The 21,166-nt window shown below is 38.1% G+C and overlaps 1 protein-coding gene across 1 annotated transcript in view; it reads left to right on the top strand.

Moving 5' to 3' along the window:
- Ppig (peptidylprolyl isomerase G) overlaps positions 1–21,166 on the top strand; it is a 42,905-nt gene that overhangs the window by 10,810 nt on the left and 10,929 nt on the right. The window contains 7 exon segments of the mRNA XM_012515490.2: positions 6,679–6,756; positions 6,856–6,930; positions 7,367–7,474; positions 9,124–9,168; positions 11,202–11,289; positions 16,203–16,232; positions 16,323–16,462. Of these exon segments, the coding sequence (XP_012370944.2) occupies positions 6,696–6,756; positions 6,856–6,930; positions 7,367–7,474; positions 9,124–9,168; positions 11,202–11,289; positions 16,203–16,232; positions 16,323–16,462 (547 nt within the window). The 5' untranslated portion in view covers positions 6,679–6,695.

Below are 21,166 nucleotides of genomic sequence, written 5' to 3'. Positions count from 1 at the left end.
CTTTCTTTCTTTCTTTCTTTCTTTCTTTTTTGGCAGAACCAGGGATTGAACTCAGGCCCTTGCACTTGCCAGGGAAGCACTTATTCCACTGAGCCATCTTCCCCAGCCCCAAGGCAGGGCAGGGGCTCGAACCTGCAAGATCCCGCTATAGAGACTGATGCGTAAACCACCACGCTAGCTCTCCAGCTCCTCTTTTCTTTTTCCCTTCCTCCTTTTTTCTTTCTTTCAGTTCTTAATGCCTTTTCTTTTGTTCACGTTAGATTAAACCCAGGTCTCGCACATTCCCAGGCTCTTTATATTTTTATTGTAATACTAGGTCTCACTAAATTGTCCAGGATGGGGTTGAACTTACGATTCTCCTGCTTTCCTTCCCAGATCCTAATTTCATTCATACAAGTGCAGATAATAAGCTGTTCATGAGTTCAGGGAGTTTTGTGGGTTTTTTTGTGGAACTGGGAGTCAGACTTGACCTCTAGGACTTAGTGTTTGCCATGCAGGTACAATGCCACTGATCTATATGCCTGACCCAAGTTCAAGTATTTTATGTCTGTTATTTAATTTTTATTTACTTTATCTTTGGTAAATCTAAAATGCTACTCAATATGTAGAGTTTATGTACATATTCACATTTTTGATCCATTTGGAGAGGTGACACAATTTTATGAAAAAATCATTTTTAAAGCTCTTCTAGACTGAAATTTTAAAATATAAAAAGGAAAACTTAAAAAAAAATTTTAAGAGATGGTGCTGAAGATGTAGCTCAGTGGTAGAACACTTACCTAACATGCCAAAGGCCCTGACTTCCATCCTAAGCACAGGATAAAAAGAAAAAGTAAATGACTGTCACTTTATTGCCTAGGCTAACCCTAATTCCTGGTCACAGGCTACCCTCCTACCTCATCCACTCAAGTAACAACCATAGGCATGTGCCACACATCCAGGTTAAAAGAGTACTAATCATGGGGCGCAAGGTAGTTTTTTAAAAACATATTGTTGAAGGTTTGTCTTTTTTTTTTTTTTTTTTTTTTTAGACAAGATTTCATTGTGTAGTTGGTTAATGGCATGTACCACCATACCTGGCTTTGATTGTTCTTTTTAAAGTTTCTACTGTAAGTCTGTTTTATAAAACCTGGGAAATTGAAAAGTGAAGAACAATCACGTATAACCTAGAAACCTAGAGGTATGTTCTTCATATATTTTCATGTATTTCCTTATTTGTTGTTGGTGTTTTTATGTTTGTTTGGCCTAGAGCCAGCAGCAGTCCTCTTGCCTCAGCTGAATATGCTATTGACTGAGCTCTCTAATTTCCATCACCTCTGCAGAGATATTGTTTAGAGTTTTGTTGTGTTGTGTTTGAGACAGCGTCTCACTCTACAATTCAGGCTGTTTTTTTTTTTTTTTTTTTTTTTTAATTCAGGCTGTTCTTGAACTCAGTATGTAGCCCAGGCACATTCTCAAACTCACAGTAATCCTCCTGCCTCAGCCTCCTAAGTGCTGGGATTACAGGCGTGCACCACCACATCTGGCTAGTGTTTTAATATATATTCCCTAGAACTTTGTCAGAAATAAGATGTTATTTTATGGTATCAAAAAGTACTTGTGTGCATCCTGGTGGTGGGGGGCAATGAAACAGTAGGTTTTCAACCAGTTGTTTTCAATTAAATAATAACATGATGTAAGAAAACCTTTTTGTGTTGCTTTGAATAAAATCCAGGGCCTCAAGCATACAATGTAAAACCTCACCACTTAACATCCCTGGCCCTGAATTTGTATAGGTGACTCTACATAGTTCCATAGTGTAAATAATGTGTTTGTATCATATTTTATTGAACTGTTCTTCTATTAAGCGAACAGTTCTATTGCAAATTTTCATGTTTTGTGTTTCACTTTTTTCTTGTTTTTTTTTTTTTTTGTTTGTTTGTTTGTTTGTTTTAGTCAGTCATGCTATATAGTTCAGGTTGGTTAAACTCTTGTATGTAGCCCAGGCCGGCCTCAGAATTGGAGCAGGCCCCCCTGCCTTAGCCTCCTGAATGCTTAGATGACAGGCATGCACCATCACTCCTGGGACAATGTTGTGTCACTGTCCTCTTAAATTTATTCATTCATTTGGTAAATACTGATTACCTGCTATATGCTAAGCACAGTCTGTAGTATTAGGAATTAAAAAGGGAGCAAAACTTGAAAACTTTGTCAGACCATGAAGCTTGTATTCTAGGGAGAAGAGATAGATAAAGAAACTCAAATTTTACCAATAAGCAGTAAGTGTTGGGAAGAAGCTTAAAAGCAGAACAAGAAAATAGTAAGTGTTGGAGAATGGGGTTTGCTTTTAGTAGAAATGGCCTCTGAACAAGAGGTTCTAGTAGTGAGTTAAGTGAGGGTTGATTGTGTGAAGATCTGGTGTCAAAAGACATTCTCCTTAGAGGAAACAAATGTAGAGGACATTTACAGGGAAAGGTGGCAGGGGCCAAAGAACAGCAGGAATTACAAGGCAACTGAAATAAAGTGCAGAGAAACGGTAGCAAAATTGTATGGATGGGAAGGAGAAATACTTCCCTTGAACAGTACTAGTTCAGACCCTTAAGATCTATGGTATGACATTTCGGGTAAATGATGGTAGGGGCATTTTTATTTTTTATTTTATTTTTTACTTGAGACAGAGCCTCATTATGTAGTGCAGCCTGGCCTTGAGCGATATGTGGTGGTGCACGCCTGTAGCCCCAGCACTCAGCACTCAGGAGGTTCAGGCAGGAAGATCATTGTGAGTTTGAGACCAGCTTGGGCTGCAAAGTGAGCTTAAGGCCAACCTGAACTACATAGCAAGACCCTGTCTCAAAAAGACCAAAATAAATAAAAAATGCAGATGATGACATACTAAGTCTTGATTTAATTTTTTTTGAATAATTTTTCTGAATCACATTTGTAGATTCAGGATATCCCCATCCAGATGTATAGGAATAGAAACAATAAGCACATAAAACCAATGTAACCAACTTGGCAGAACATCAATGTTTTGGGGGGGGGGTGTACTGGGGATTGAACCCAAGGCATTATGCATGTAAGGCAAGAACTCTACCACTGAGTCACATTTCCAGTCCCATGTTGCTCTTTTGTTTTAAATTTTAAATTAGTACATATATGCAGTACATAATGATTATATTTATCATGGGGTGTTATTACATGTACATAATGTTGCTTAATTATTTGTAAGTAAATCTGTGTCTGTAATATGCTAAAGGATTAAAAGGTATCCTCTAGGGGCCAGAGAGATGGCTCAGTGGAATAAGCGCTTCTCTGGCAAGTGCAGGGGCCTGAGTTCAATCCCTGGTTCCGCCAAAAAAATAAAAAATAAAAGGTATCTTTTTTTTTTTGGTGGTACCAGGGATTGAACTCAGGACCTTGCGCTTGCTAGGCAAGTGCTTATTCTACTGAACTATCTCCCTGGCCCAAAATCTTAATGTTTTATCATTTTTTTTTTTTTTTTGGTGGAACCAGGGATCGAACTCAGGCCCTTGTGCTTACCAAACAAACGCTTACTCTACTGAGCTATCTCCCTGGCAGAAGATATCCTTTCTTTCTAGTTTTGCTTTATGCAAAACAAAATTCTGTTCTTCATAGTATTTATTAGAAATTTAAAATAGAGGAAGTTACGAGAAAAATTTTTTTTCATGCAATAATGCCAAAAGTGAATGCCATAACCCTTGGGCTGATTTTTATCTTTTTAAATATTTTTATGTATTTGGTTCAGGGTCTCACTACGCAGCTCAGATTTGTAGTGATCCTCCTGTCTCAGCCTCCCCAGTGCTGCTGGGATTACAGGTGTACACCACCACACCTGGCTTTGATAACTGGCACAGCATGCCCAGGATTCCGGGGCCAGCACAGTATGTGTTACTGGGAGTTGAACCCAGGTCCTTATGCTTGCCAGGCAGGCACTTAGGCTGCCAAGCTGTCTTCCTGGCCCTTGGGCTGATTTTGAATACAACATAAGCTTGTGTATAATTTAATCCTTAATTCATATGATTGGCATTAAATGGATGAATACATGTAATTTGTATTTTTCAAATTGTTGGTAGTTTGGACAAAGTGGTACTGTCAGTCCCTTGCTGTCTTGCTTTTGTCCCATCCTTGGTGTCCCTTGTGCTGAGGATTGACCTGGGCCCTAAGCCTGCTGAGCTAGTGCTTTGTTACTGAGCTCATCTCTAGCCCTCATGCATTTATCAAGCGATGGGCTGTATAAGGATAGTGATAGAAAATTGTGTAAAACTGGGGCTAGTGAGATGGCTCAGTGATCTAAAGCACCTACTTAGAACAAGTTTAGCAAAGCATATGGACCGCAGTTCAATCCCCAGTGCCACATGCCAGCCAGCCCCGCCCCCTGGTGGGCTGAGCTGGCCACACACATGCATGCGCGCGCGCGTGCGCGCAAAAATAAATAAATAAATAAATAAATAAATAAATAAACAAACTAACTAACTAACTAACTGGACATGGTGGTGCTAGTAATCCATCTGTAATCCCAGCACTTAGGAGGCTGAAACAGGGATTGCTGTGAGTTAGAGGACAGCCTAGATTACATAGTGAGACCATGTCCCAAGTAACAAGCAAAAATTTTTGTAGAGTTAGATGAGTATAAGTAAATTGTGAATTAAGATGGGTGGGTTGTATCAGCATCATTTGTGCTTGTTACAATAACAGTTTTGGGAAATATTCTTACCAGGATTATGTCAGCTTTATTATAATGAAATAATGCGGTAATTTATAAGGGAAAGGTTTTATTTAAACAGTTTTGGAGGTCCCAGTCTAAGATTGGAGAGTGGGGACTGCTTCGGACCATGCATGCCAGGAAGCAAAGGATAATTGGAGAAGGCTGGGGTTTTACAGTCTTTTTCCCACCTAGGCCTTTTCCCCTAATGGTGCTACTGTCTCCCAATATCACTAGCTTGTGCCCAAGCCTGTGGACTTTCTGGAGCACTTAACCAAAGCATACCAAGGAGGGCCTATATTACACTGGACCTCTATATTGTTTCCTGTAACTGCATGGCAATCTATACTCTAGTTCTCCTCATAAAATTTTTAATTAAGGGTGCCTCTGGTAGCACACATGCGTTGCGATGGATGGGTCTCTGTTCAGTTCCTAGTTGCCAAAAAAAAAAAAAAAATAAAAAAAAATAGAACAAAAATAACGGATTCCTAGTTGCCAAAAAAAAAAAAAAAAAAGTGATGAGGGGAAGAACATAACCTGGATTGAGAATATAAATCATAGTTTCATTGGACCTAAAATAGTGTATGCTTTTTGCTGAACTACCAGCTTAGTTTAGATATGATAACTGCCTTAAAAGCATATCCATTTCATTTAGTCTGTTTTGAGCACATAAAACTGTCACTTTTACGGTCTGTCAGTTTGGATGCTATTTGTACTTACTGCTTTATCTTACTCTTTTGCCTTCCACCAAGTACTACAATTCAGCATTTTAAGTCTGTCGAATAAATGCATTATCAGAAAAATGTCTGCAAAATGATAGGGTATCTGCTATGTAGACCAAGAATGTTACACAGTATGTCATTCATTGGTGACATACTATCACATCACTCATTGGAGTTCATACTATCACATCAATAAAGGCTGTTGTTCATGCTTAGAAAAATGAGACCCTGTAAATGACCCTGTCATATGTAAAACTTAATGTTGTACTTTTTTTCTAAGACTTTATATCTGCCATATACTACTATCATTAAAATACCTTACTTTAGGTGGGGCATGGTGGTACATGCCTGTAATCCTAGTACTCAGTATGCTGAGGCAGGAGGATTGCCAAGAGTTTGAGGCTGGCCTGAGTGACATAGTAAGTTCTGGGCCAACTTGAACTACACAGTGAGACTTTGTCCCAAATTAAACAAAAACCCTACTTTCTCTGTAGATAATTTGTGTTTCATATTGTTTAGGAATTTGAATGTTTTACTTGTTAAAAGTGTGATTTTTTTTTTTTTTTTTAATTTTTTTAGAACTGGGGATTGAACTCAAGCCCTTGGGCTTGCCAGGGAAGTGCTTATTCTACTGAGCCATCTCCCCAGCCAAAAGTGTGATGTTTTAATCTTAATCATAAATCTTGTTTTTATTTACTGGGAGTAAAAGGATTGACTTGGCTTAATTTATCCTTGTCTTTTTTTTTTTTTTAATTTAAAGATAATCTGCCTATTCAGTTTATTAGTCTTACAAACTTAATATAACTTTGGTTCATTTGAGTTGATGGTCTCTATTTGGCCAATATAAAATTTGATTATATGGTAATGGCTCAGCCTCATCCTTCTTATTTTGTTGCTTTTTGTTTTTGCAGACAGGGTCTCCCTGTGTAGTCCAAGTTGGCCTTAAACTCATTAGGTAGCTCAGGCTGCCCTCATACTTGCAGTGATACCTGTCTCAGCCTCTTGAGTCCTGGAATTATAAGTATGAGTGACTGTGCCTGGTTTTTAACCCTCGTCTTTCAAATGTTTTCTATTTTCCTCACAAAATGCAATCTGATTTCTGCAAAGCAAGCAGTAATCATATGATTTACCTCATGGAAATAAAATAAATTTAAACTAATTTCTAATTTATATTCTGTAGAACTTTTTTTCAGGTATGCATGAAAAATTTTTGCTGTTTTAGCCTGCTTGCCTAAAACTGTATTTCACTCACAGATTGAAGTTTTGGAACCATGGGAATAAAGGTTCAGCGTCCTCGATGTTTTTTTGATATTGCCATTAACAATCAACCTGGTAAGACTATTAATGTTCCTACTGCAGTTAACATTTATAAATTAGAATTTAGTACTTTAAATTAGTAAAGATTCTTAAACCAGCTACTTTCTTTTACAGCTGGAAGAGTGGTCTTTGAATTGTTTTCTGATGTTTGCCCCAAAACATGCGAGAACTTTCGTTGTCTTTGTACAGGTTTGTTTAAACTTTCGTCGGGCCTTATAATTCCTAGAAATGCTGACTATACTGGGGTTTTAGCAGAAATTGACTTTTTTTTCTCAGAGTTTATTGGTAGAGTTTAGATATACATAATGATTATATTCATCATTGAGAATTTGCATCTGTACAAGATATAACTTGATTCTTTTTTTCCCACATTCTTCTCCCCTTCCCTCAATCTTTCCTCACCTCTGAAATTTATTCTTGTACTCCAGAAAAATCTCAAGAATTTTAAAATGGATTTTTAAAAAAAATTCTGAAAAGGAATGAAAATTCTCTGATTTAAAAAAGTCTATAAAATTCAAAAGCAGGCCTATTTTACAGGGCAGTGTCTTTCATGGTTAATTTTATTTTTATACACTTTATTCATTTCTTATCTACTGAATGTTGAACTAATTTTTCTTCTTTACAGGAGAAAAGGGGACAGGGAAATCAACCCAGAAGCCATTACACTATAAGAGTTGTCTTTTTCACAGAGTTGTTAAAGATTTTATGGTTCAGGGTGGTGACTTCAGTGAAGGTGAGACTGATTGAATGAAACTCATATATTTTTATTAAATATTATATAGATGGTAAGGCTAGACAGGTCTATTCTGATATTGTTCTCATTCTGTGTAATCTTTGGTCATACACTTAGACATATATAAAAGAAGAAAGCACAAAGCAGATAATCACACTTTTGAGGGTGTGCTTCTGGGGATTGAACCCAGAGCCTGTCTGTGTTACCCAGGTGCTCTCCCAGTGAGCTGCTTCCTAACCCAACTTCAAAACTATGTTAAATGGAACACTTTTCATTTTAGAAATGTAATTTGGGATACAAAATGTCTCTAAATTGGTCAGTGTACATGTTTAATTTTTGTCACAACTGGTAATCTTTAGTGTAGATTTACCTAGGCCTTTTTATTATATAAATACTACAGTTTTTTTGCGGAACCGGGAATTGAACTCAGGCCCTTGCACCTGCCAGCGAAGCGCTTATTCCACTGAGCCATCTCTCCAGCCCCAATACTACACTTTTTAAAGACACTCTGAAGAAAATTGACATTCCTTTTTGTAAGATTATTTTTTAATCATTTGTTTGGGGGCTGGAGAGATGGCTCAGTGTTCTAAAGCACCTACTTGAAACAAGCTTGGCAAAGCACAGGGACCGCGGTTCGATCCCCAGCACCACATGCCAGCCAGACCCGCCCCCTGGTGCGCTGAGCTGGCCACACACACACACAATAAATAAATGTAATAAATAAAAAAAAAAAGAACCCATTTCTTAAAAAAAAAAAAAATCATTTGTTTGTTTGGTACAGAGTCTTTATACACAACTTATACTTGTACTAATCCTCCTATCTCAGCCTCCCCAATGCTCGGATTACGAGTGTGCACACACCTGGTTTTGGTGGCCGACACAGTGCACCAGGGTTTCTGGGGCTGGCGCAGCATGCAGTACCAGGGATTGAACCCAGGTCCTTGTGCTTGCCAGACAGGTACTTAGGCCACTGAGCTATCTCCCCCACCCTGGCATTAATTCCTTTTTCTTTTCTTTCTTTTTTTTTTTTGGACATTAATTCCTGTTAAAATACCTGTGACAGAGTCATTACAATTTGAAAGCTCAGTGTATTGATGAATACTTAATAGGCCTTGTTATATTATTGCCATAGTATTGTAGGGGAAAGAAAGTAATTGGTCCATGCATGGTGGGACACATCTATAATCCCAGCACTTGAGAGGCTGAGACAGGAGAATCACTGCAAGTTCTAAGTGTAGTGAGTTGAAATGTAGCCTGGAATAACAAGACCCTGACTCAAAAAACAAAAAAAGCCATTTGAGATCTTATTGTTCTTGACATTAGATGAATATCTTTGGAGGAAAACAGTGCCAAGGAGCGAGTCCAGGACCGCCCATGTGCCGGGCAGGTGCTCACTGCCAAGCTGCATCCCAGAGGGTCACTCATTCCCTGGGGCTGGTCTCCCTTGTGATCCTTGAAACTCAGCCTCCCCATAGGCAGAGGCACACTGGGGTATTGCTACAACTGCAAATTGCATGAGTCGCTGTACTCTTACAAATCATTGTTTCAGAATTATTTGAAGTAGTTTGTGGGGAATATTTTGTTTTGGCATCGCCATCAAGGCATTAATATCTTGTGAGTTCTAAGAGTTTTGTGTTTTTCATTCTTAGGAAATGGACGAGGAGGAGAGTCTATTTATGGAGGATTTTTTGAAGGTAAAAATATTTATATTTATGATTTTAATACTCATCTGATCTTTATTACAGGATTATTCATTAAATAGCCTGCTAATATCAAATTATCATAATAGGTTCCTTTTCTTAAATGTTATATATACACTTCTATTGTTACTATAATTATTATTTTTATTTTTTTGGTACCGGGGATTGAGCTCTGGATCTCGTGCTTGCAGGCAGGCACTTATGCCACTGAGCTGTATCCTCAGCTGTATACACTTTTTTATTTTTTAATTTTTATTTATTTATTTATTTATTTTTAAAAAAATTTTTTTTAATTTTTTTTTTTATTTATGTGTGTGTGTGTGTGTGTGTGTGTGTGTGGCCAGCTCAACCCACCAGGGGGCGGGGCTGGCTGGCATGTGGTGCTGGGGGATGGAACCGCGGTCCCTGTGCTTTGCCAAGCTCGTTCCAAGTAGGTGCTTTAGACCACTGAGCCATCTCGCCAGCCCCAATTTTTATTTATTTATTTGTATGTTAGGGAATGATCTACAGGGTGTTCAGGGTCTCACTACTATATCCGACACATAGTGATCCACTTGTTTACAGCCTCTCAAGAGCTGGGATTACAGGGAAGGGCCACATGCCGAGTCTCAATTGCTGTTTCAGTGCGCCCCGGAGACTGGGCCTGCAGGGCAGTCGCAGAGATTGAACCCCCAGTCACTCAGCCGGCTTGCAGGCACTTTAATCTGCTGAGCTATTTGGCCAGCCTTACACTTCTTATATAGATAAGGTTTATTTTGATTTTAGGCCATTAATACATCTTACTATTTCAAGAAGAGTTTTATTACTATTTTCTGAACTGTTAGGATCATAGTGCTAGAATAGGAGCTGCTGGACCGGGGAGATAGCTCAGTAAAATAAAGGGCCCTGAGTTCAATCCCTAGTACCACAAAAAAAAAAAAAAGAAAAGAAATAATAGGAACTTCCATAGTAGTGTCTTAACCTTTATTAAAGGGGGTTCTTGGGTATTTCTTAGTAAAAATATTCAAATTTTTACAGTGTTCTTATTTACTATTTCTTGTGGAGATTTTTTCCCCCTCTTTTTAGTTTTTGTTGTTGTTTTGAGACAAGGTCTCCCTCTAGTTCACACTGGCCTTGAACTCACTTTGTAGCCTGGACCAGCCTTCAGCTCATAGATCCTCCTACCTCAGGCTTCCAAGTGCTGAAATTACAGGTGTATACTTCCACACCAAGCCCATATATTTGTTTTCTGTGAAAAACTCTTTCAAAATCTGTGATATTCTAAATTGGTCAAATTTTTTGAAATTTAAATTTCTATCGAGTTTTTTAGTGATATAAAGATCATTTAGAATTCTATAGACCTGGGAATGTGTGACTTCCATCTGTCACATTTGATATTCAGTGAAATTTTGTTTGAAATTCCACATGTCTTGTTCTCCTATTCTAATTGTAGTTTGGAAGACAAGTCTATGTTTTGTTTTTCTTTCTTTTTGGTGGAACCAGGAATTGAACTCAGGCCCTGGTGCTTGCCAGGCAAGTGCTTATTCTGCTGAGCCATCTCCCCAGCCCTAAGTCAGTGTTTTTAATGAATGATATTACAGAGCATTTTAAGTCAATGAGTCCAATTTAAATAGTACTATGTGTGCTTCTTCTCATTCACAAGTGAAGCAGGTGAAATATGAAAGAATCCTGTTGGGTTCTGTCTTGCTCTCTCTATGTGTGTGTGGTGCTGGGTTCTAACCCAAGACCTTGAACATAGTAGGCAAACAAAGGATAGACAAATACAGCAAAACAGAAAAAAATCAACTCATTTGATTCTTCATAACCTAATTATGTAACCTAGCTTTATTTGGAACTAAGGAATATATACCTGTTAAAAAGTGGTTTGAAAATGAATTTTTAGCCAGGGAGATGGCTCAGTGGAATAAGTGCTTCCCTGGCAGGCACAAGGGTTTGAGTTCAATCCCTGGTTCCACCAAAAAAAAAAAAAAGGGCCTAAAATGAATTTTTATACTCAAAATTTAACTGAAATTGTTGCTTCTCTTTAGATGAGAGTTTTGCTGTTAAACACAACAAAGAATTTCTTTTGTCAATGGCCAATAGGGGGAAAGACACAAATGGATCACAGTTCTTCATGTAAGTATTTATGATCTGATGGTTAAGTACCTCAAAGTTGTTATCTATGTGTCCTCCATTGATCACTAATAAGTAGGAGATGATCTTTTAATTGAGGGGTGTTTAATGAGGAGGAAAGAATTTTTGAAAGAGTTGATAAGCTGTGCTGGTCAAGTTTTCAAATGATGAAGCTTTGCTAAAAGAACATGAGAGCTAGTTTAAAATAACTGTTGGCCAAATTAGGACAGTTTGTACATCAAAATAAATAATAATAATAGGTTATAATCAACAAACTAATCTTGGAATCCCTACTGAGAGATAGTGGTCCTACCTTATATATATAGTTCTGCTTTTCATAGTTTGTATCCCATTGTTAGTGATGGTCTATGAATAGTAAATGGAAAATTCTAGAAATGAGTAATTCTTAAGTTTTAAATTCTGATGACTTCATGAAATATTACAGTACTCTAATGTGGATCATCATTTTGGCCATGCTGTTAATACTGTATAGACTACCTACCTGTTATTTTGTAACCTCCCTGGTTACACTGTCAAGGTATCATACTCGTGTGTTCAAGTAGCCCTTACTGCTACTCTAAGGCTACATCACAGTGCCTCTAAATCATTTCATTTGAGCACGTAGGTGTCGTATTAGCTTATGCTACCACAAGAAGGATGAGTACAATATTTTGAGAGACCATTATCTAAACAGTTTATTAGTGTAATTTTCTTAGTTTAAATTTTTTGTTTTAATCTCTATGTGTTCTTTATAAGTTAAATTTTATCTTAGGTGTGTACATTTACTGTATATAGGATTCAGGACTGTAGTTGGAGGCATCCACTTGGAGTCTTGGAACATATCCTCTGTCATTAAGGGATTGCGCATTAAAAGAATAAATAACAAAACAGAAAGCAGAGTAAAAACCAGACAGTCCTTGTTATTCACAGATTCTGTATTTATAAATTTACCTATGTACCCAGATTTATTTGTTATCTCAAATTTAGTACTAATAAACTTTTCTAATTGTGTTTGCAAAAAAAAAAAATTGTGATCAGGGGACCTGTAATTGCTCTTGTATTCACTTAATTGTCATGTATTCATCTTAGCTCTTTATTTTCAAATGAAAACAACTCTTCTGTATTTTTAAATTAAAGCCAACTCTTTCATTTCTTTCTTTTTTTTTTTTTAAAGAAAAATTAGAAAGTGCAGATAAGAGTGTAAAAAGGAGCTCTGCAGAGCTCCTTTCTGTACAATATAAATACTGGTCAGATGTTTCAGCATAACAGAAATTATTACCAAGTGTGGTGGTGCATGTCTGTAATCCAAGCATGTGGGAGACTGAAGCAACAGGATTGATGCAAGTTCAAGTCTGGCCTGGATTAAGTAGTGAGATCCCATCTCAGAAAACAAAAAAATACATTGTATTTCTAGAGCTGTTCCATCATTCTCCTTCTCTATGCCTCCTGAGTAGCCTTAAATCTACTTTCTGACTGTGAACTTCCTTGTTCTAAATTATTCATTTGGAAAAAACGTTCAGTTACTTTGCATTGTTTCAATTAGCAGGTTCCAAGGTTCGTTCTTATAATATATAACAAAAATGTATTATTTTTGTGGCTGAATAACACTTCAGCCTTTTGCTTGTCCAGTCATCTGTGCTGTTTTTACCTGTGTTATCTAGTTGTGAATACTGCTGAAGTGCTTGAGTCCATTTTCAGTTCTGAGGTTATATGCCTAGGAATGGAATTGCTGGGTCATAAGGTAGCTTTTTGAGGAACTACCAAATGTGTTTTACATCAGTTGAACCATTTTACATTTCCACCAACAATGTACGGGAGTGTTTGTTTGGTTGGTTTTGAGGCTGAGGATTGATCTTAGGGCCTTCTCACTGAGCTATAGCTCATCCATTTTTTTGAAATAGGTTCTCATTTGGCCCAGCTTGGGGGCCAAACTTCGGATCATCCTGCTTCAGCTTTCCAGAATGTTGGGGTTACAGGCATGTACCCCCACATTCTATACACCAAGGTTTTTATAGTTCTACATGGTTATAGGAAAAGTTTGAGTATATATATTTTTTTTGGTGGGGGGGCGGGGTTGGCAGAACCGGGGATTGAACTCAGGCCCTTACGCTTGCCAGGGAAGCGCTTATTCCACCAAGCCATCTCCCCAGCCCCTAAAGTTTGAGTATATTACAGTGAGGAAGCAGGAGAGAATTAACTTCAAAGTTAGGTAAACTTAAAAATACACCTATGCTGTAATTTTCTTCAGTACTATTATAGGTTCTTTAACAATGGTGAACTTAGAAAGTTCCTTCCAAATTTCTAATGCTTTGGGGAAGGGGGCAAAGTCTCACTGTAGTGCAGGCTGACCTTAAACTCAAGGTGACCTTCCTGCCTCAGCCTCCCGAGTGCAGGGATTACAGTTTGTAGGAGTCACTTCCAGGTCCTCTTCTCGATCCAAGAAGCCAATATTTGTAATCCCAAAGTTACATTATTGGAATCTCATCAAGTTGATTCCAATCTACCACTTTCATTGCAACCCACAGTGAAAGACACTAAATTGTATTTTCAGTTATTGGGGAGTCAAGGGACTCTTAAGTTCAGCCACAAAGATGTATTCCCGGAACAAAGAAAGTGACCCATGACCTCACCCGGTTTTTATTCAGTGGGGGGGGCTTGAGGAGGATTGACTGAGAATTGTGGGAAGTAGGTGACCATTGTGAGCTGAGCTAGGTGGGTGGCCTAAATTTACCTCTGCCATATGCAAAGAGTCTATGTAGAGAGAGTAATCTGCATTATACTATTATGCCATAGAGATAGCATCTAATATTTTGGGGGGTATGGTGCTTCAGCTTTAATGTAGTCTTTCAGGCCCCAAAAATTCATAGCCTCTATCTCGAAGCTCAATCCCAGCTGGCGGTGCGGAGCATTAGCTCTACTGTCCTGTTCGGACCCAGCACACATTAAAGAGCAGCAAGTTTATCATGGAAACACGCATGCCACCTTCAAAGACTATCACCATCACCTCAGCTGGACCCCAATATCCATTGCTTAAAGCCAACTGAAGGATAAACAGAAGACCTAGCCAGCTCTGTACATAACAATATGAGGAAATAGGGTCAGGCTCAGTCAAAATGGAGACAGTTGCTCTTTCAAGGAGAGCTGTTCAGGTGGTCCTCCAAAACAGTTGTGTTCTACCTTGTGCAGCCTATAATGCCATTTTTATATGATTTTAAAGCACTAATAAGTCTTACTCCTACCTATCTTTATTCTCCCAACACGTTTTTAGGACATAACCAAATAACAGCCTTCTTTCATATATGGGGGGAAGATTGCAACAACAACAAAATGGATTTGCTATGAAACAGTCTTTAGGGCTGGGGAGATGGCTCAGTGGAATAAGGGCTTCCCTGGCAAGCGCAAGGACCTGAGTTCAATCCCCAGTTCCGCAAAAATAAATAAATAAAACAGTCTTTATTTTAGGTCTTGTTTTGAATTGGAGCTTTGTTGTGAGAAGGGGCTGTTGCTGTGTTTAGTACTCTAGTTGGATGAACTCTAGGGCTCAAATGTCTTCCCACCTCAGCCTTCCCAATAGCTGGGATAATAGGTATGTGCCTCTGTACTCTTGTTTTAGGTTTTGACCCAAATTCTAATCTAGGGTTCTTTCTCAACATGAATTACACTTGATATCAGGGTAACAATTCAAAGCCTAGACAATGTAAGTAGCATAAGTAATGCTATTGGGACAATAATCTATGTGTTAAGGCAATAGGTGGACATACCTGTAAAGTCATCTACTTAGGAGGCTGAGGCAAGTTCATGACTAACCTGGAAACTTAGTGAGATAGCCTATCTCAAAAAAGTAGAAAGGGCTATGAGTGTAGCTCAGTGATCATTTGTCCTGGGGTTCAATTCCAGTAACACTACCTCCCCACCCTGTGCCATACACAAAATTCACTTCTGGTCAGTTATTCTCATGTTCCAGGTACCCAAGTTAAAGATATTCCAAAGAGGTCTGAAACCTGGAGTTTCACTATATTGTCCTTGCTGGTCTTGAACTTGTGATCTTCCTGCCTTAGCCTTCTAGGTAGCTAGGATTCTAGGCATAGACCACCGTGTCTTGTGAAAATATCCTTTTTTTTTTTACCCCCCCAAAATTGTAGATGTTGGCAAGAAACTTAAAATTTTAAAGACAGATAGGGTGTGGTGGCACGCGCCTGTAATCCCAGCACTAGGGAGGATGAAAACAGAAGGGTCTCTGTGGGTCTGATATGTGTAATGAGACGCTGTAGAACTTATACTAAATACATTTAAAAGAAAAATTTAAAGACTATTTGCATCACTTTTCAGGATATGACTGAGGGCCATCAGAACATGGCCACATTCACTTCTCTCAACACTTCCATTTCCTGCAGTTTAAAGGGCTTAAGATGAAAAGTATTGATGCGAAACTCATTAGCAGTTAGCATGGTTTAATAAATATTGTTATGTTTTGTGTAACATTTTGCAACTGTGAACATTCAATAAGAACTCAGTGACATGCAGAAAATGTAAATGGATAATACACCAAAATGTCAACTTTATACCCCAGGTTCCAACATTGAGTAAATTTTGCTTTTGTATTCAGGAAAACTTTTAAGACATACATCATATAGAAAACATTTTATGGGGTCAGGGAGATGGCTCAGTGGAATAAGCGCTTCCCTGGTAAGTGCAAGACCTGAGTTCAATCTCCGGTTCTGCCAAAAAAAAGAAGAAAACATTTTGTGTTCTGTTCTGTTTAAGGTTAGGATAATACAGTTCTTTTGTTAAGATAGTATACAAAATCTTTGTTTTCAACTTTGTTTCCAATACAGTTATTTTTTTTTCCTTTTTAGAGATGCTAACTTTGTTTTTCTCTGACTTTGTTTTTATTCTTGTCTGATGACTTCCAAAAGAACAACGAAACCAACTCCTCATTTAGATGGGTAAAGTTTTTTTCCAATATTTTATAACCTTCTTTAAATTACTATTAAAGTAAGAGGCCTTTATTTAATCATCATTGTTTTGTTCTTTAGGCATCATGTTGTTTTTGGACAAGTGATCTCTGGTCAAGAAGTTGTAAGAGAGATAGAAAACCAGAAAACAGACGCAGCTAGTAAACCATTTGCTGAGGTACGGATACTCAGCTGTGGAGAGCTGATCCCAAAATCTAAAGGTAAGAACAAGTATGTACTTCAGGAAATTCTTACTCATATGAAATAAGTAGACACTCTATAAATAGCATGGAATCCATAATAAGTCTGATAAAATTATGGAGGTTTTTGCCTAGCACAGTAATACACACCTATAATTCCAGCAGTTATGAGGATTGAGGTCAGTCTGGACTACCTAGCTCAAGGCCAGCTTGAACTAAGTTGCAAGACCCCACCCCCCCATGAGATTTTTGTGTCTTAAGTATATTATATGCTTTCATTGATTTTTTTTCTAATAATTTTTAAAATTGACAAATGTTTATGTCATGGGTCATGTGATGTTTATAGAATGAGTACATTGTGTATTACCTCACATGCTTAATTTTTGTGGTGATTTCAGATCTATTAGTGATTTTTAAGAATGTAGTGTGGGTCTTCTTGTTTTATTTTTACGTGGGATTGATTAGGCAAACTTCAAACTCATAATCCTCTTGCCTCCACCTGTGGAATAGTGGGATTACAAATGCACAACACACCACCTGCCTTGTGATCATTGTTACATAACTATAGCCTCCAAATTTTCAGTATTACTTTTGAAATTATTCCTTTGGCCTGACCGAAGTTTTCTGTCCTTTGACCAGTATCTCCTCAGCTTTTCTCCATAAAGCTGAAGGTAACCACCAACATTCTAATCTCTGCTTCTCTGAATTTAACTTTTTTAGATTCCACTGTAAATCAGACAATGTAGTTGTCTTCTTCATTCTGGCTTATTTCACCTAATAGAATGCTCTTCAGATTTGTCAGTGTTACCATAAATAACAGCATTTTTTTCTTTGTTCAGGCTGAGTATGTCAGAGAGACAGACTGTTGTCTCATGTTTTTAATCCACTCACCTGCTGTTGCATACGTGCATTGGTTGTGTGTCATCCCTAGTGTGAACAGTGCTGCTGTGAACAGTGCAGTACAGAATCCTTCAGCATACTGTTGCTATTTCTCTTGGATATAAATCTAGTAGTGATTTAGTAGTGATTGTTGGATCATAGGGTAATTTTATTTTTAACTTTTTGAGAACTTCATGCTGTTTTCTGCACTGTATTACTTTGTATTTCCACCAACAGTGTACTAGCATTCCTTTTCCCTATCTTCACCAATATTTATTTTTCATTATTTTAATATGCATTGACAAAAATGATATTATCACCTCATTGTGGTTTTAATTTATATTTTTTCAGGAGTAGGGATGTCAATTTTTTCCCATATATTCTTTAGATAGCTTGAAGAATTGATTATACTCTGATTTGGGGGGCTGGCAGTATTGGGAATTGAACTCAGGACCTTGTGCTTGTCAGGCAGGCACTTGTGCCATTGAGCTGTATTTATTTCTCTTGTTCTCTTTTTTGAGCTTTACTTTGTTTTGTTTGTTTGTTTCTTTGGTGGTACTGGGTATCAAACTCAGGACCTTGTGTTTGCCAGGCAGGTGCTTATGCCACTGAGCTGTATCCCCAGCCCAATTTATTTACTTTGAAAGCATTCTTGTCTTCTGATTTTGTCTTGTTTTATTTTTTGAGATAGTCTTGCTGTATAGTTCAGGCTGGCATTGAACTTACTAAGTAGCTCAGGTTGGCCTCAAACTCTCAGTGATCCTCTTGCCTCAGCCTCCTGAGTGCTGGGATTATAGGCATGTGCCACCACGCCTGGTCTAATTGTGATACTCTGTTTTTACCTTGGTCACTTCTGTTACTCAGTTTTTAATCTCCTGATTTTCTGTTTAGAACCTTTTCATGAACTCTGATTGTTTGCTAAAATGTTCGTGTTTTGTGGGGTTTTTGTTGTTGTTGTTGTTGTTGTTGTTGTTGTTATTTTGTGGTACCAGGGATTGAACTCAGGACCCTGTGCTTGCCAGGCAAGTGCTTATTGAGGTGTCTCCCCAGCCCCAAAAGACAAACTGTCATGAACAATGAGAGAAATGTGTTTTTGTTTGTTTTGTTTTTGCAGAACCAGGCATTGAACTCAGGCACTTGTGCTTGCCAGGCAAGCATTTATTCTACTGAGCCATCTCCCGGCCCCCAAGAAAAATGTTTTTTGGGTTTTTTTTTCATATTTTGTGTCAACTGTTTAGCTCAGCTAGCATTTTATTAGTGTCTTCTGTTGTAAGTTCCCTGAGGATTTTATTACCTTGATTATCTCATTAGTTGTAATTTCTGTGATCTCTCCAAGCACCTCACTGATCTGTTTTTTAATCTCCTCTACTACCCTTTTGAGTGATTTGGCTTTTGTGTTTACTCCCCTAACCCCCTCATGGATCAGCTTTGGGAGAGTGGAACTTGGGGAGGCATATTCTTGCTTTGTCTATTCATGTTTCTGTTGCTATTTGTTTGATTGATTGATTGATTGTTTGATTTAGTTTGTGCTTGGGGATGCAGTCACTTATAATGGAAAGTCTTTAGTCTGCTTTTCTGTGACCCACTCAGAGGATGACTTACGAAAGTCCTTTGCCTCTCTCCAAAGATCTGATGACCTCTTAGTATGGCAGGAGGAGATGCAGTAAATTGGCCCAGGACCTAGTTCTCTGGGAATTAACTACAATATTGTTAATGTCACAAAGGCAATCTAGATATTGGCATACAGAGAAAACCTATTAATAGATACAAGTATGTGACCCAGGCAACATCAAGTAAGTCAGTAACAGTAATATCCAAGACAAACTGGATATTGACATATCATATGAACCAATAATGTACCACCCTTATCCTTACAAAAGAAATCTATAGAGTATAAACACACCAACCAAATACGGACATATAGCAAATACTACTATATTTCCAATAACAATAGGATTCAACAGTACTAACGTAAAGTTTAACAAACTAAAGAATAATTAAGTTTAATGGCTATATCATTAAAGATACAGTTCATTGTGGGAATGGGACAATACAAAAAAAGATTAAAAAATTAAATAATGTCAGGTGAGAGAAAAGTGATATCATGCTAAATGCCGAGTGATCTTATTAATTAGGATATTTATAGAATTATATAAAGTTAACCAAAAAAATAAGAATAGAAGGTAATAGGAAGAGGGCTGGTGAGATGGCTCAGTGGTCTAAAGCACCTACTTAGAACAAGCTTAACAAAGCACAGGAACCGCGGTTCAATCCCCCAGCACCACATGCCAGCCAGCCCCGCCCCCTGGTAGGCTGAGCTGGCCACACACACACACACACACACACACACACACACACACACACACACATAAATAAATAAAAGAATTTAAAAAAAAAAACAAACGTAATAGGAAGAAAAGGAGAAAAATAATATGGAGAAGTAAAAATAGGAAAAGTTAAAAGAAGACAGAAGAGTAGAGGAACGAAAGAAACAAAAGCCTAAAAACAAAACAAAAAAAAAGCCCCCTGCTTTGATATTTCTTTGTTTGCTTATTTAGAGACAGGGTCTTGCCATGTTCAGGCTGGCCATGAACTCACCGTGTAGCCCAGGCTGGCTTTGAACTTGTGGCACTCTTCCTGCTTGAGCCTCCAAAGTGCTGGGATTTATAGGTGTGTGCCACGATGCCCAGTTTTCTTCTGTTTTTTTTTTTTTTTTCAACTCTAGTGAGCACAAGCCGCCTGAAATGATAGCACCCCCTTTTTTTTTTTTTTATGGAACTGGAGATTGAACTCAGGCCCTTGCGCTTGCCAGGGAAGCGCTTATTCTACTGAGCCATCTCCCCAGCCCTCTTCTGTATTTTTGAATGAACAGTTTCTTTGGGGTTAGTAGTCCAAAAAGCCCTGGTTTTCCTTCTCCTAGCCTCGAAGCTATGGATTTGTGAGGCATGCTCCTTATTCCAGAGGCTCCTCTGTTTATTCCAGCCTTAGCAATGTTGATCATGTGAGATTACTTCCTAGAAAGAGTTAGAAACAGATAACTTTCTAGAAACAGATTACAAGAATCATACATTTGTATCTTTGGTAGACATTACCATTAAAACAACAATTGTATATCATAATGCCATATATGTTGTATAATGTTTTATATCAGGTTAAACATACTTGCTCTCAAAAATACATCATTTATGGTGAGAAAATTGAAAATTCTCTCTTTGAAATACACACTACACACTGTTGTGCAATGTAATGTGTTCTCTCTGTACTTCTATTTCAGATAACTTAGATCTAGAAAACTTACTGGGTACAGTTTTTCCTCCATTGTTATTTCTCTTGATGGGGTTAGTAGTTAGGCAGTACAGATTGTTTCTGTGTTCTACAGCAGCTGTTGGTGTTCAGTGTCTCCTTAAGAGCTGCAGCACTGGAGATAGCTCAGTGGTCTAAGCACTTAGCTGGCAAGCACAAGGAACCAAGTTCAACCCCAGTGCCATATGCCATGCTGACCCAGAAACCCGGTGCACCATGCCACCCCGTAACAGGGCATGGCGACACCTGGCTGTAGTGCCAGGGCTCGGGAGGCTGAGACAGGAGGATCACTGCAACTCTGACCTGATAGACCCTGTGTTCAATACATGCATGCATACATACATACATATATACATACAAAGCTGTAAAATGATGTTCTAACAGTAATCCCTTCTTCACTTACTGTAGAAATATTTCTGATAAAAAGCAACTTTTAAGAGGCCAGGGTGGGGCCGGGGAGATGGCTCAGTGGAATAAGCGCTTCCTTGGCAAGCATAAGGGCCCAAGTTCAATCCCCAGTTCCACAAAAAAAAAAAAAAAAAA

The sequence above is a fragment of the Octodon degus genome, unplaced genomic scaffold (genome assembly GCF_000260255.1).
Source record: "Octodon degus isolate 3935 unplaced genomic scaffold, OctDeg1.0 scaffold00065, whole genome shotgun sequence".
In the NCBI taxonomy this organism is placed as follows: Eukaryota; Metazoa; Chordata; class Mammalia; order Rodentia; family Octodontidae; genus Octodon; species Octodon degus.
This window is presented reverse-complemented; position numbering and strand designations above follow the sequence as displayed.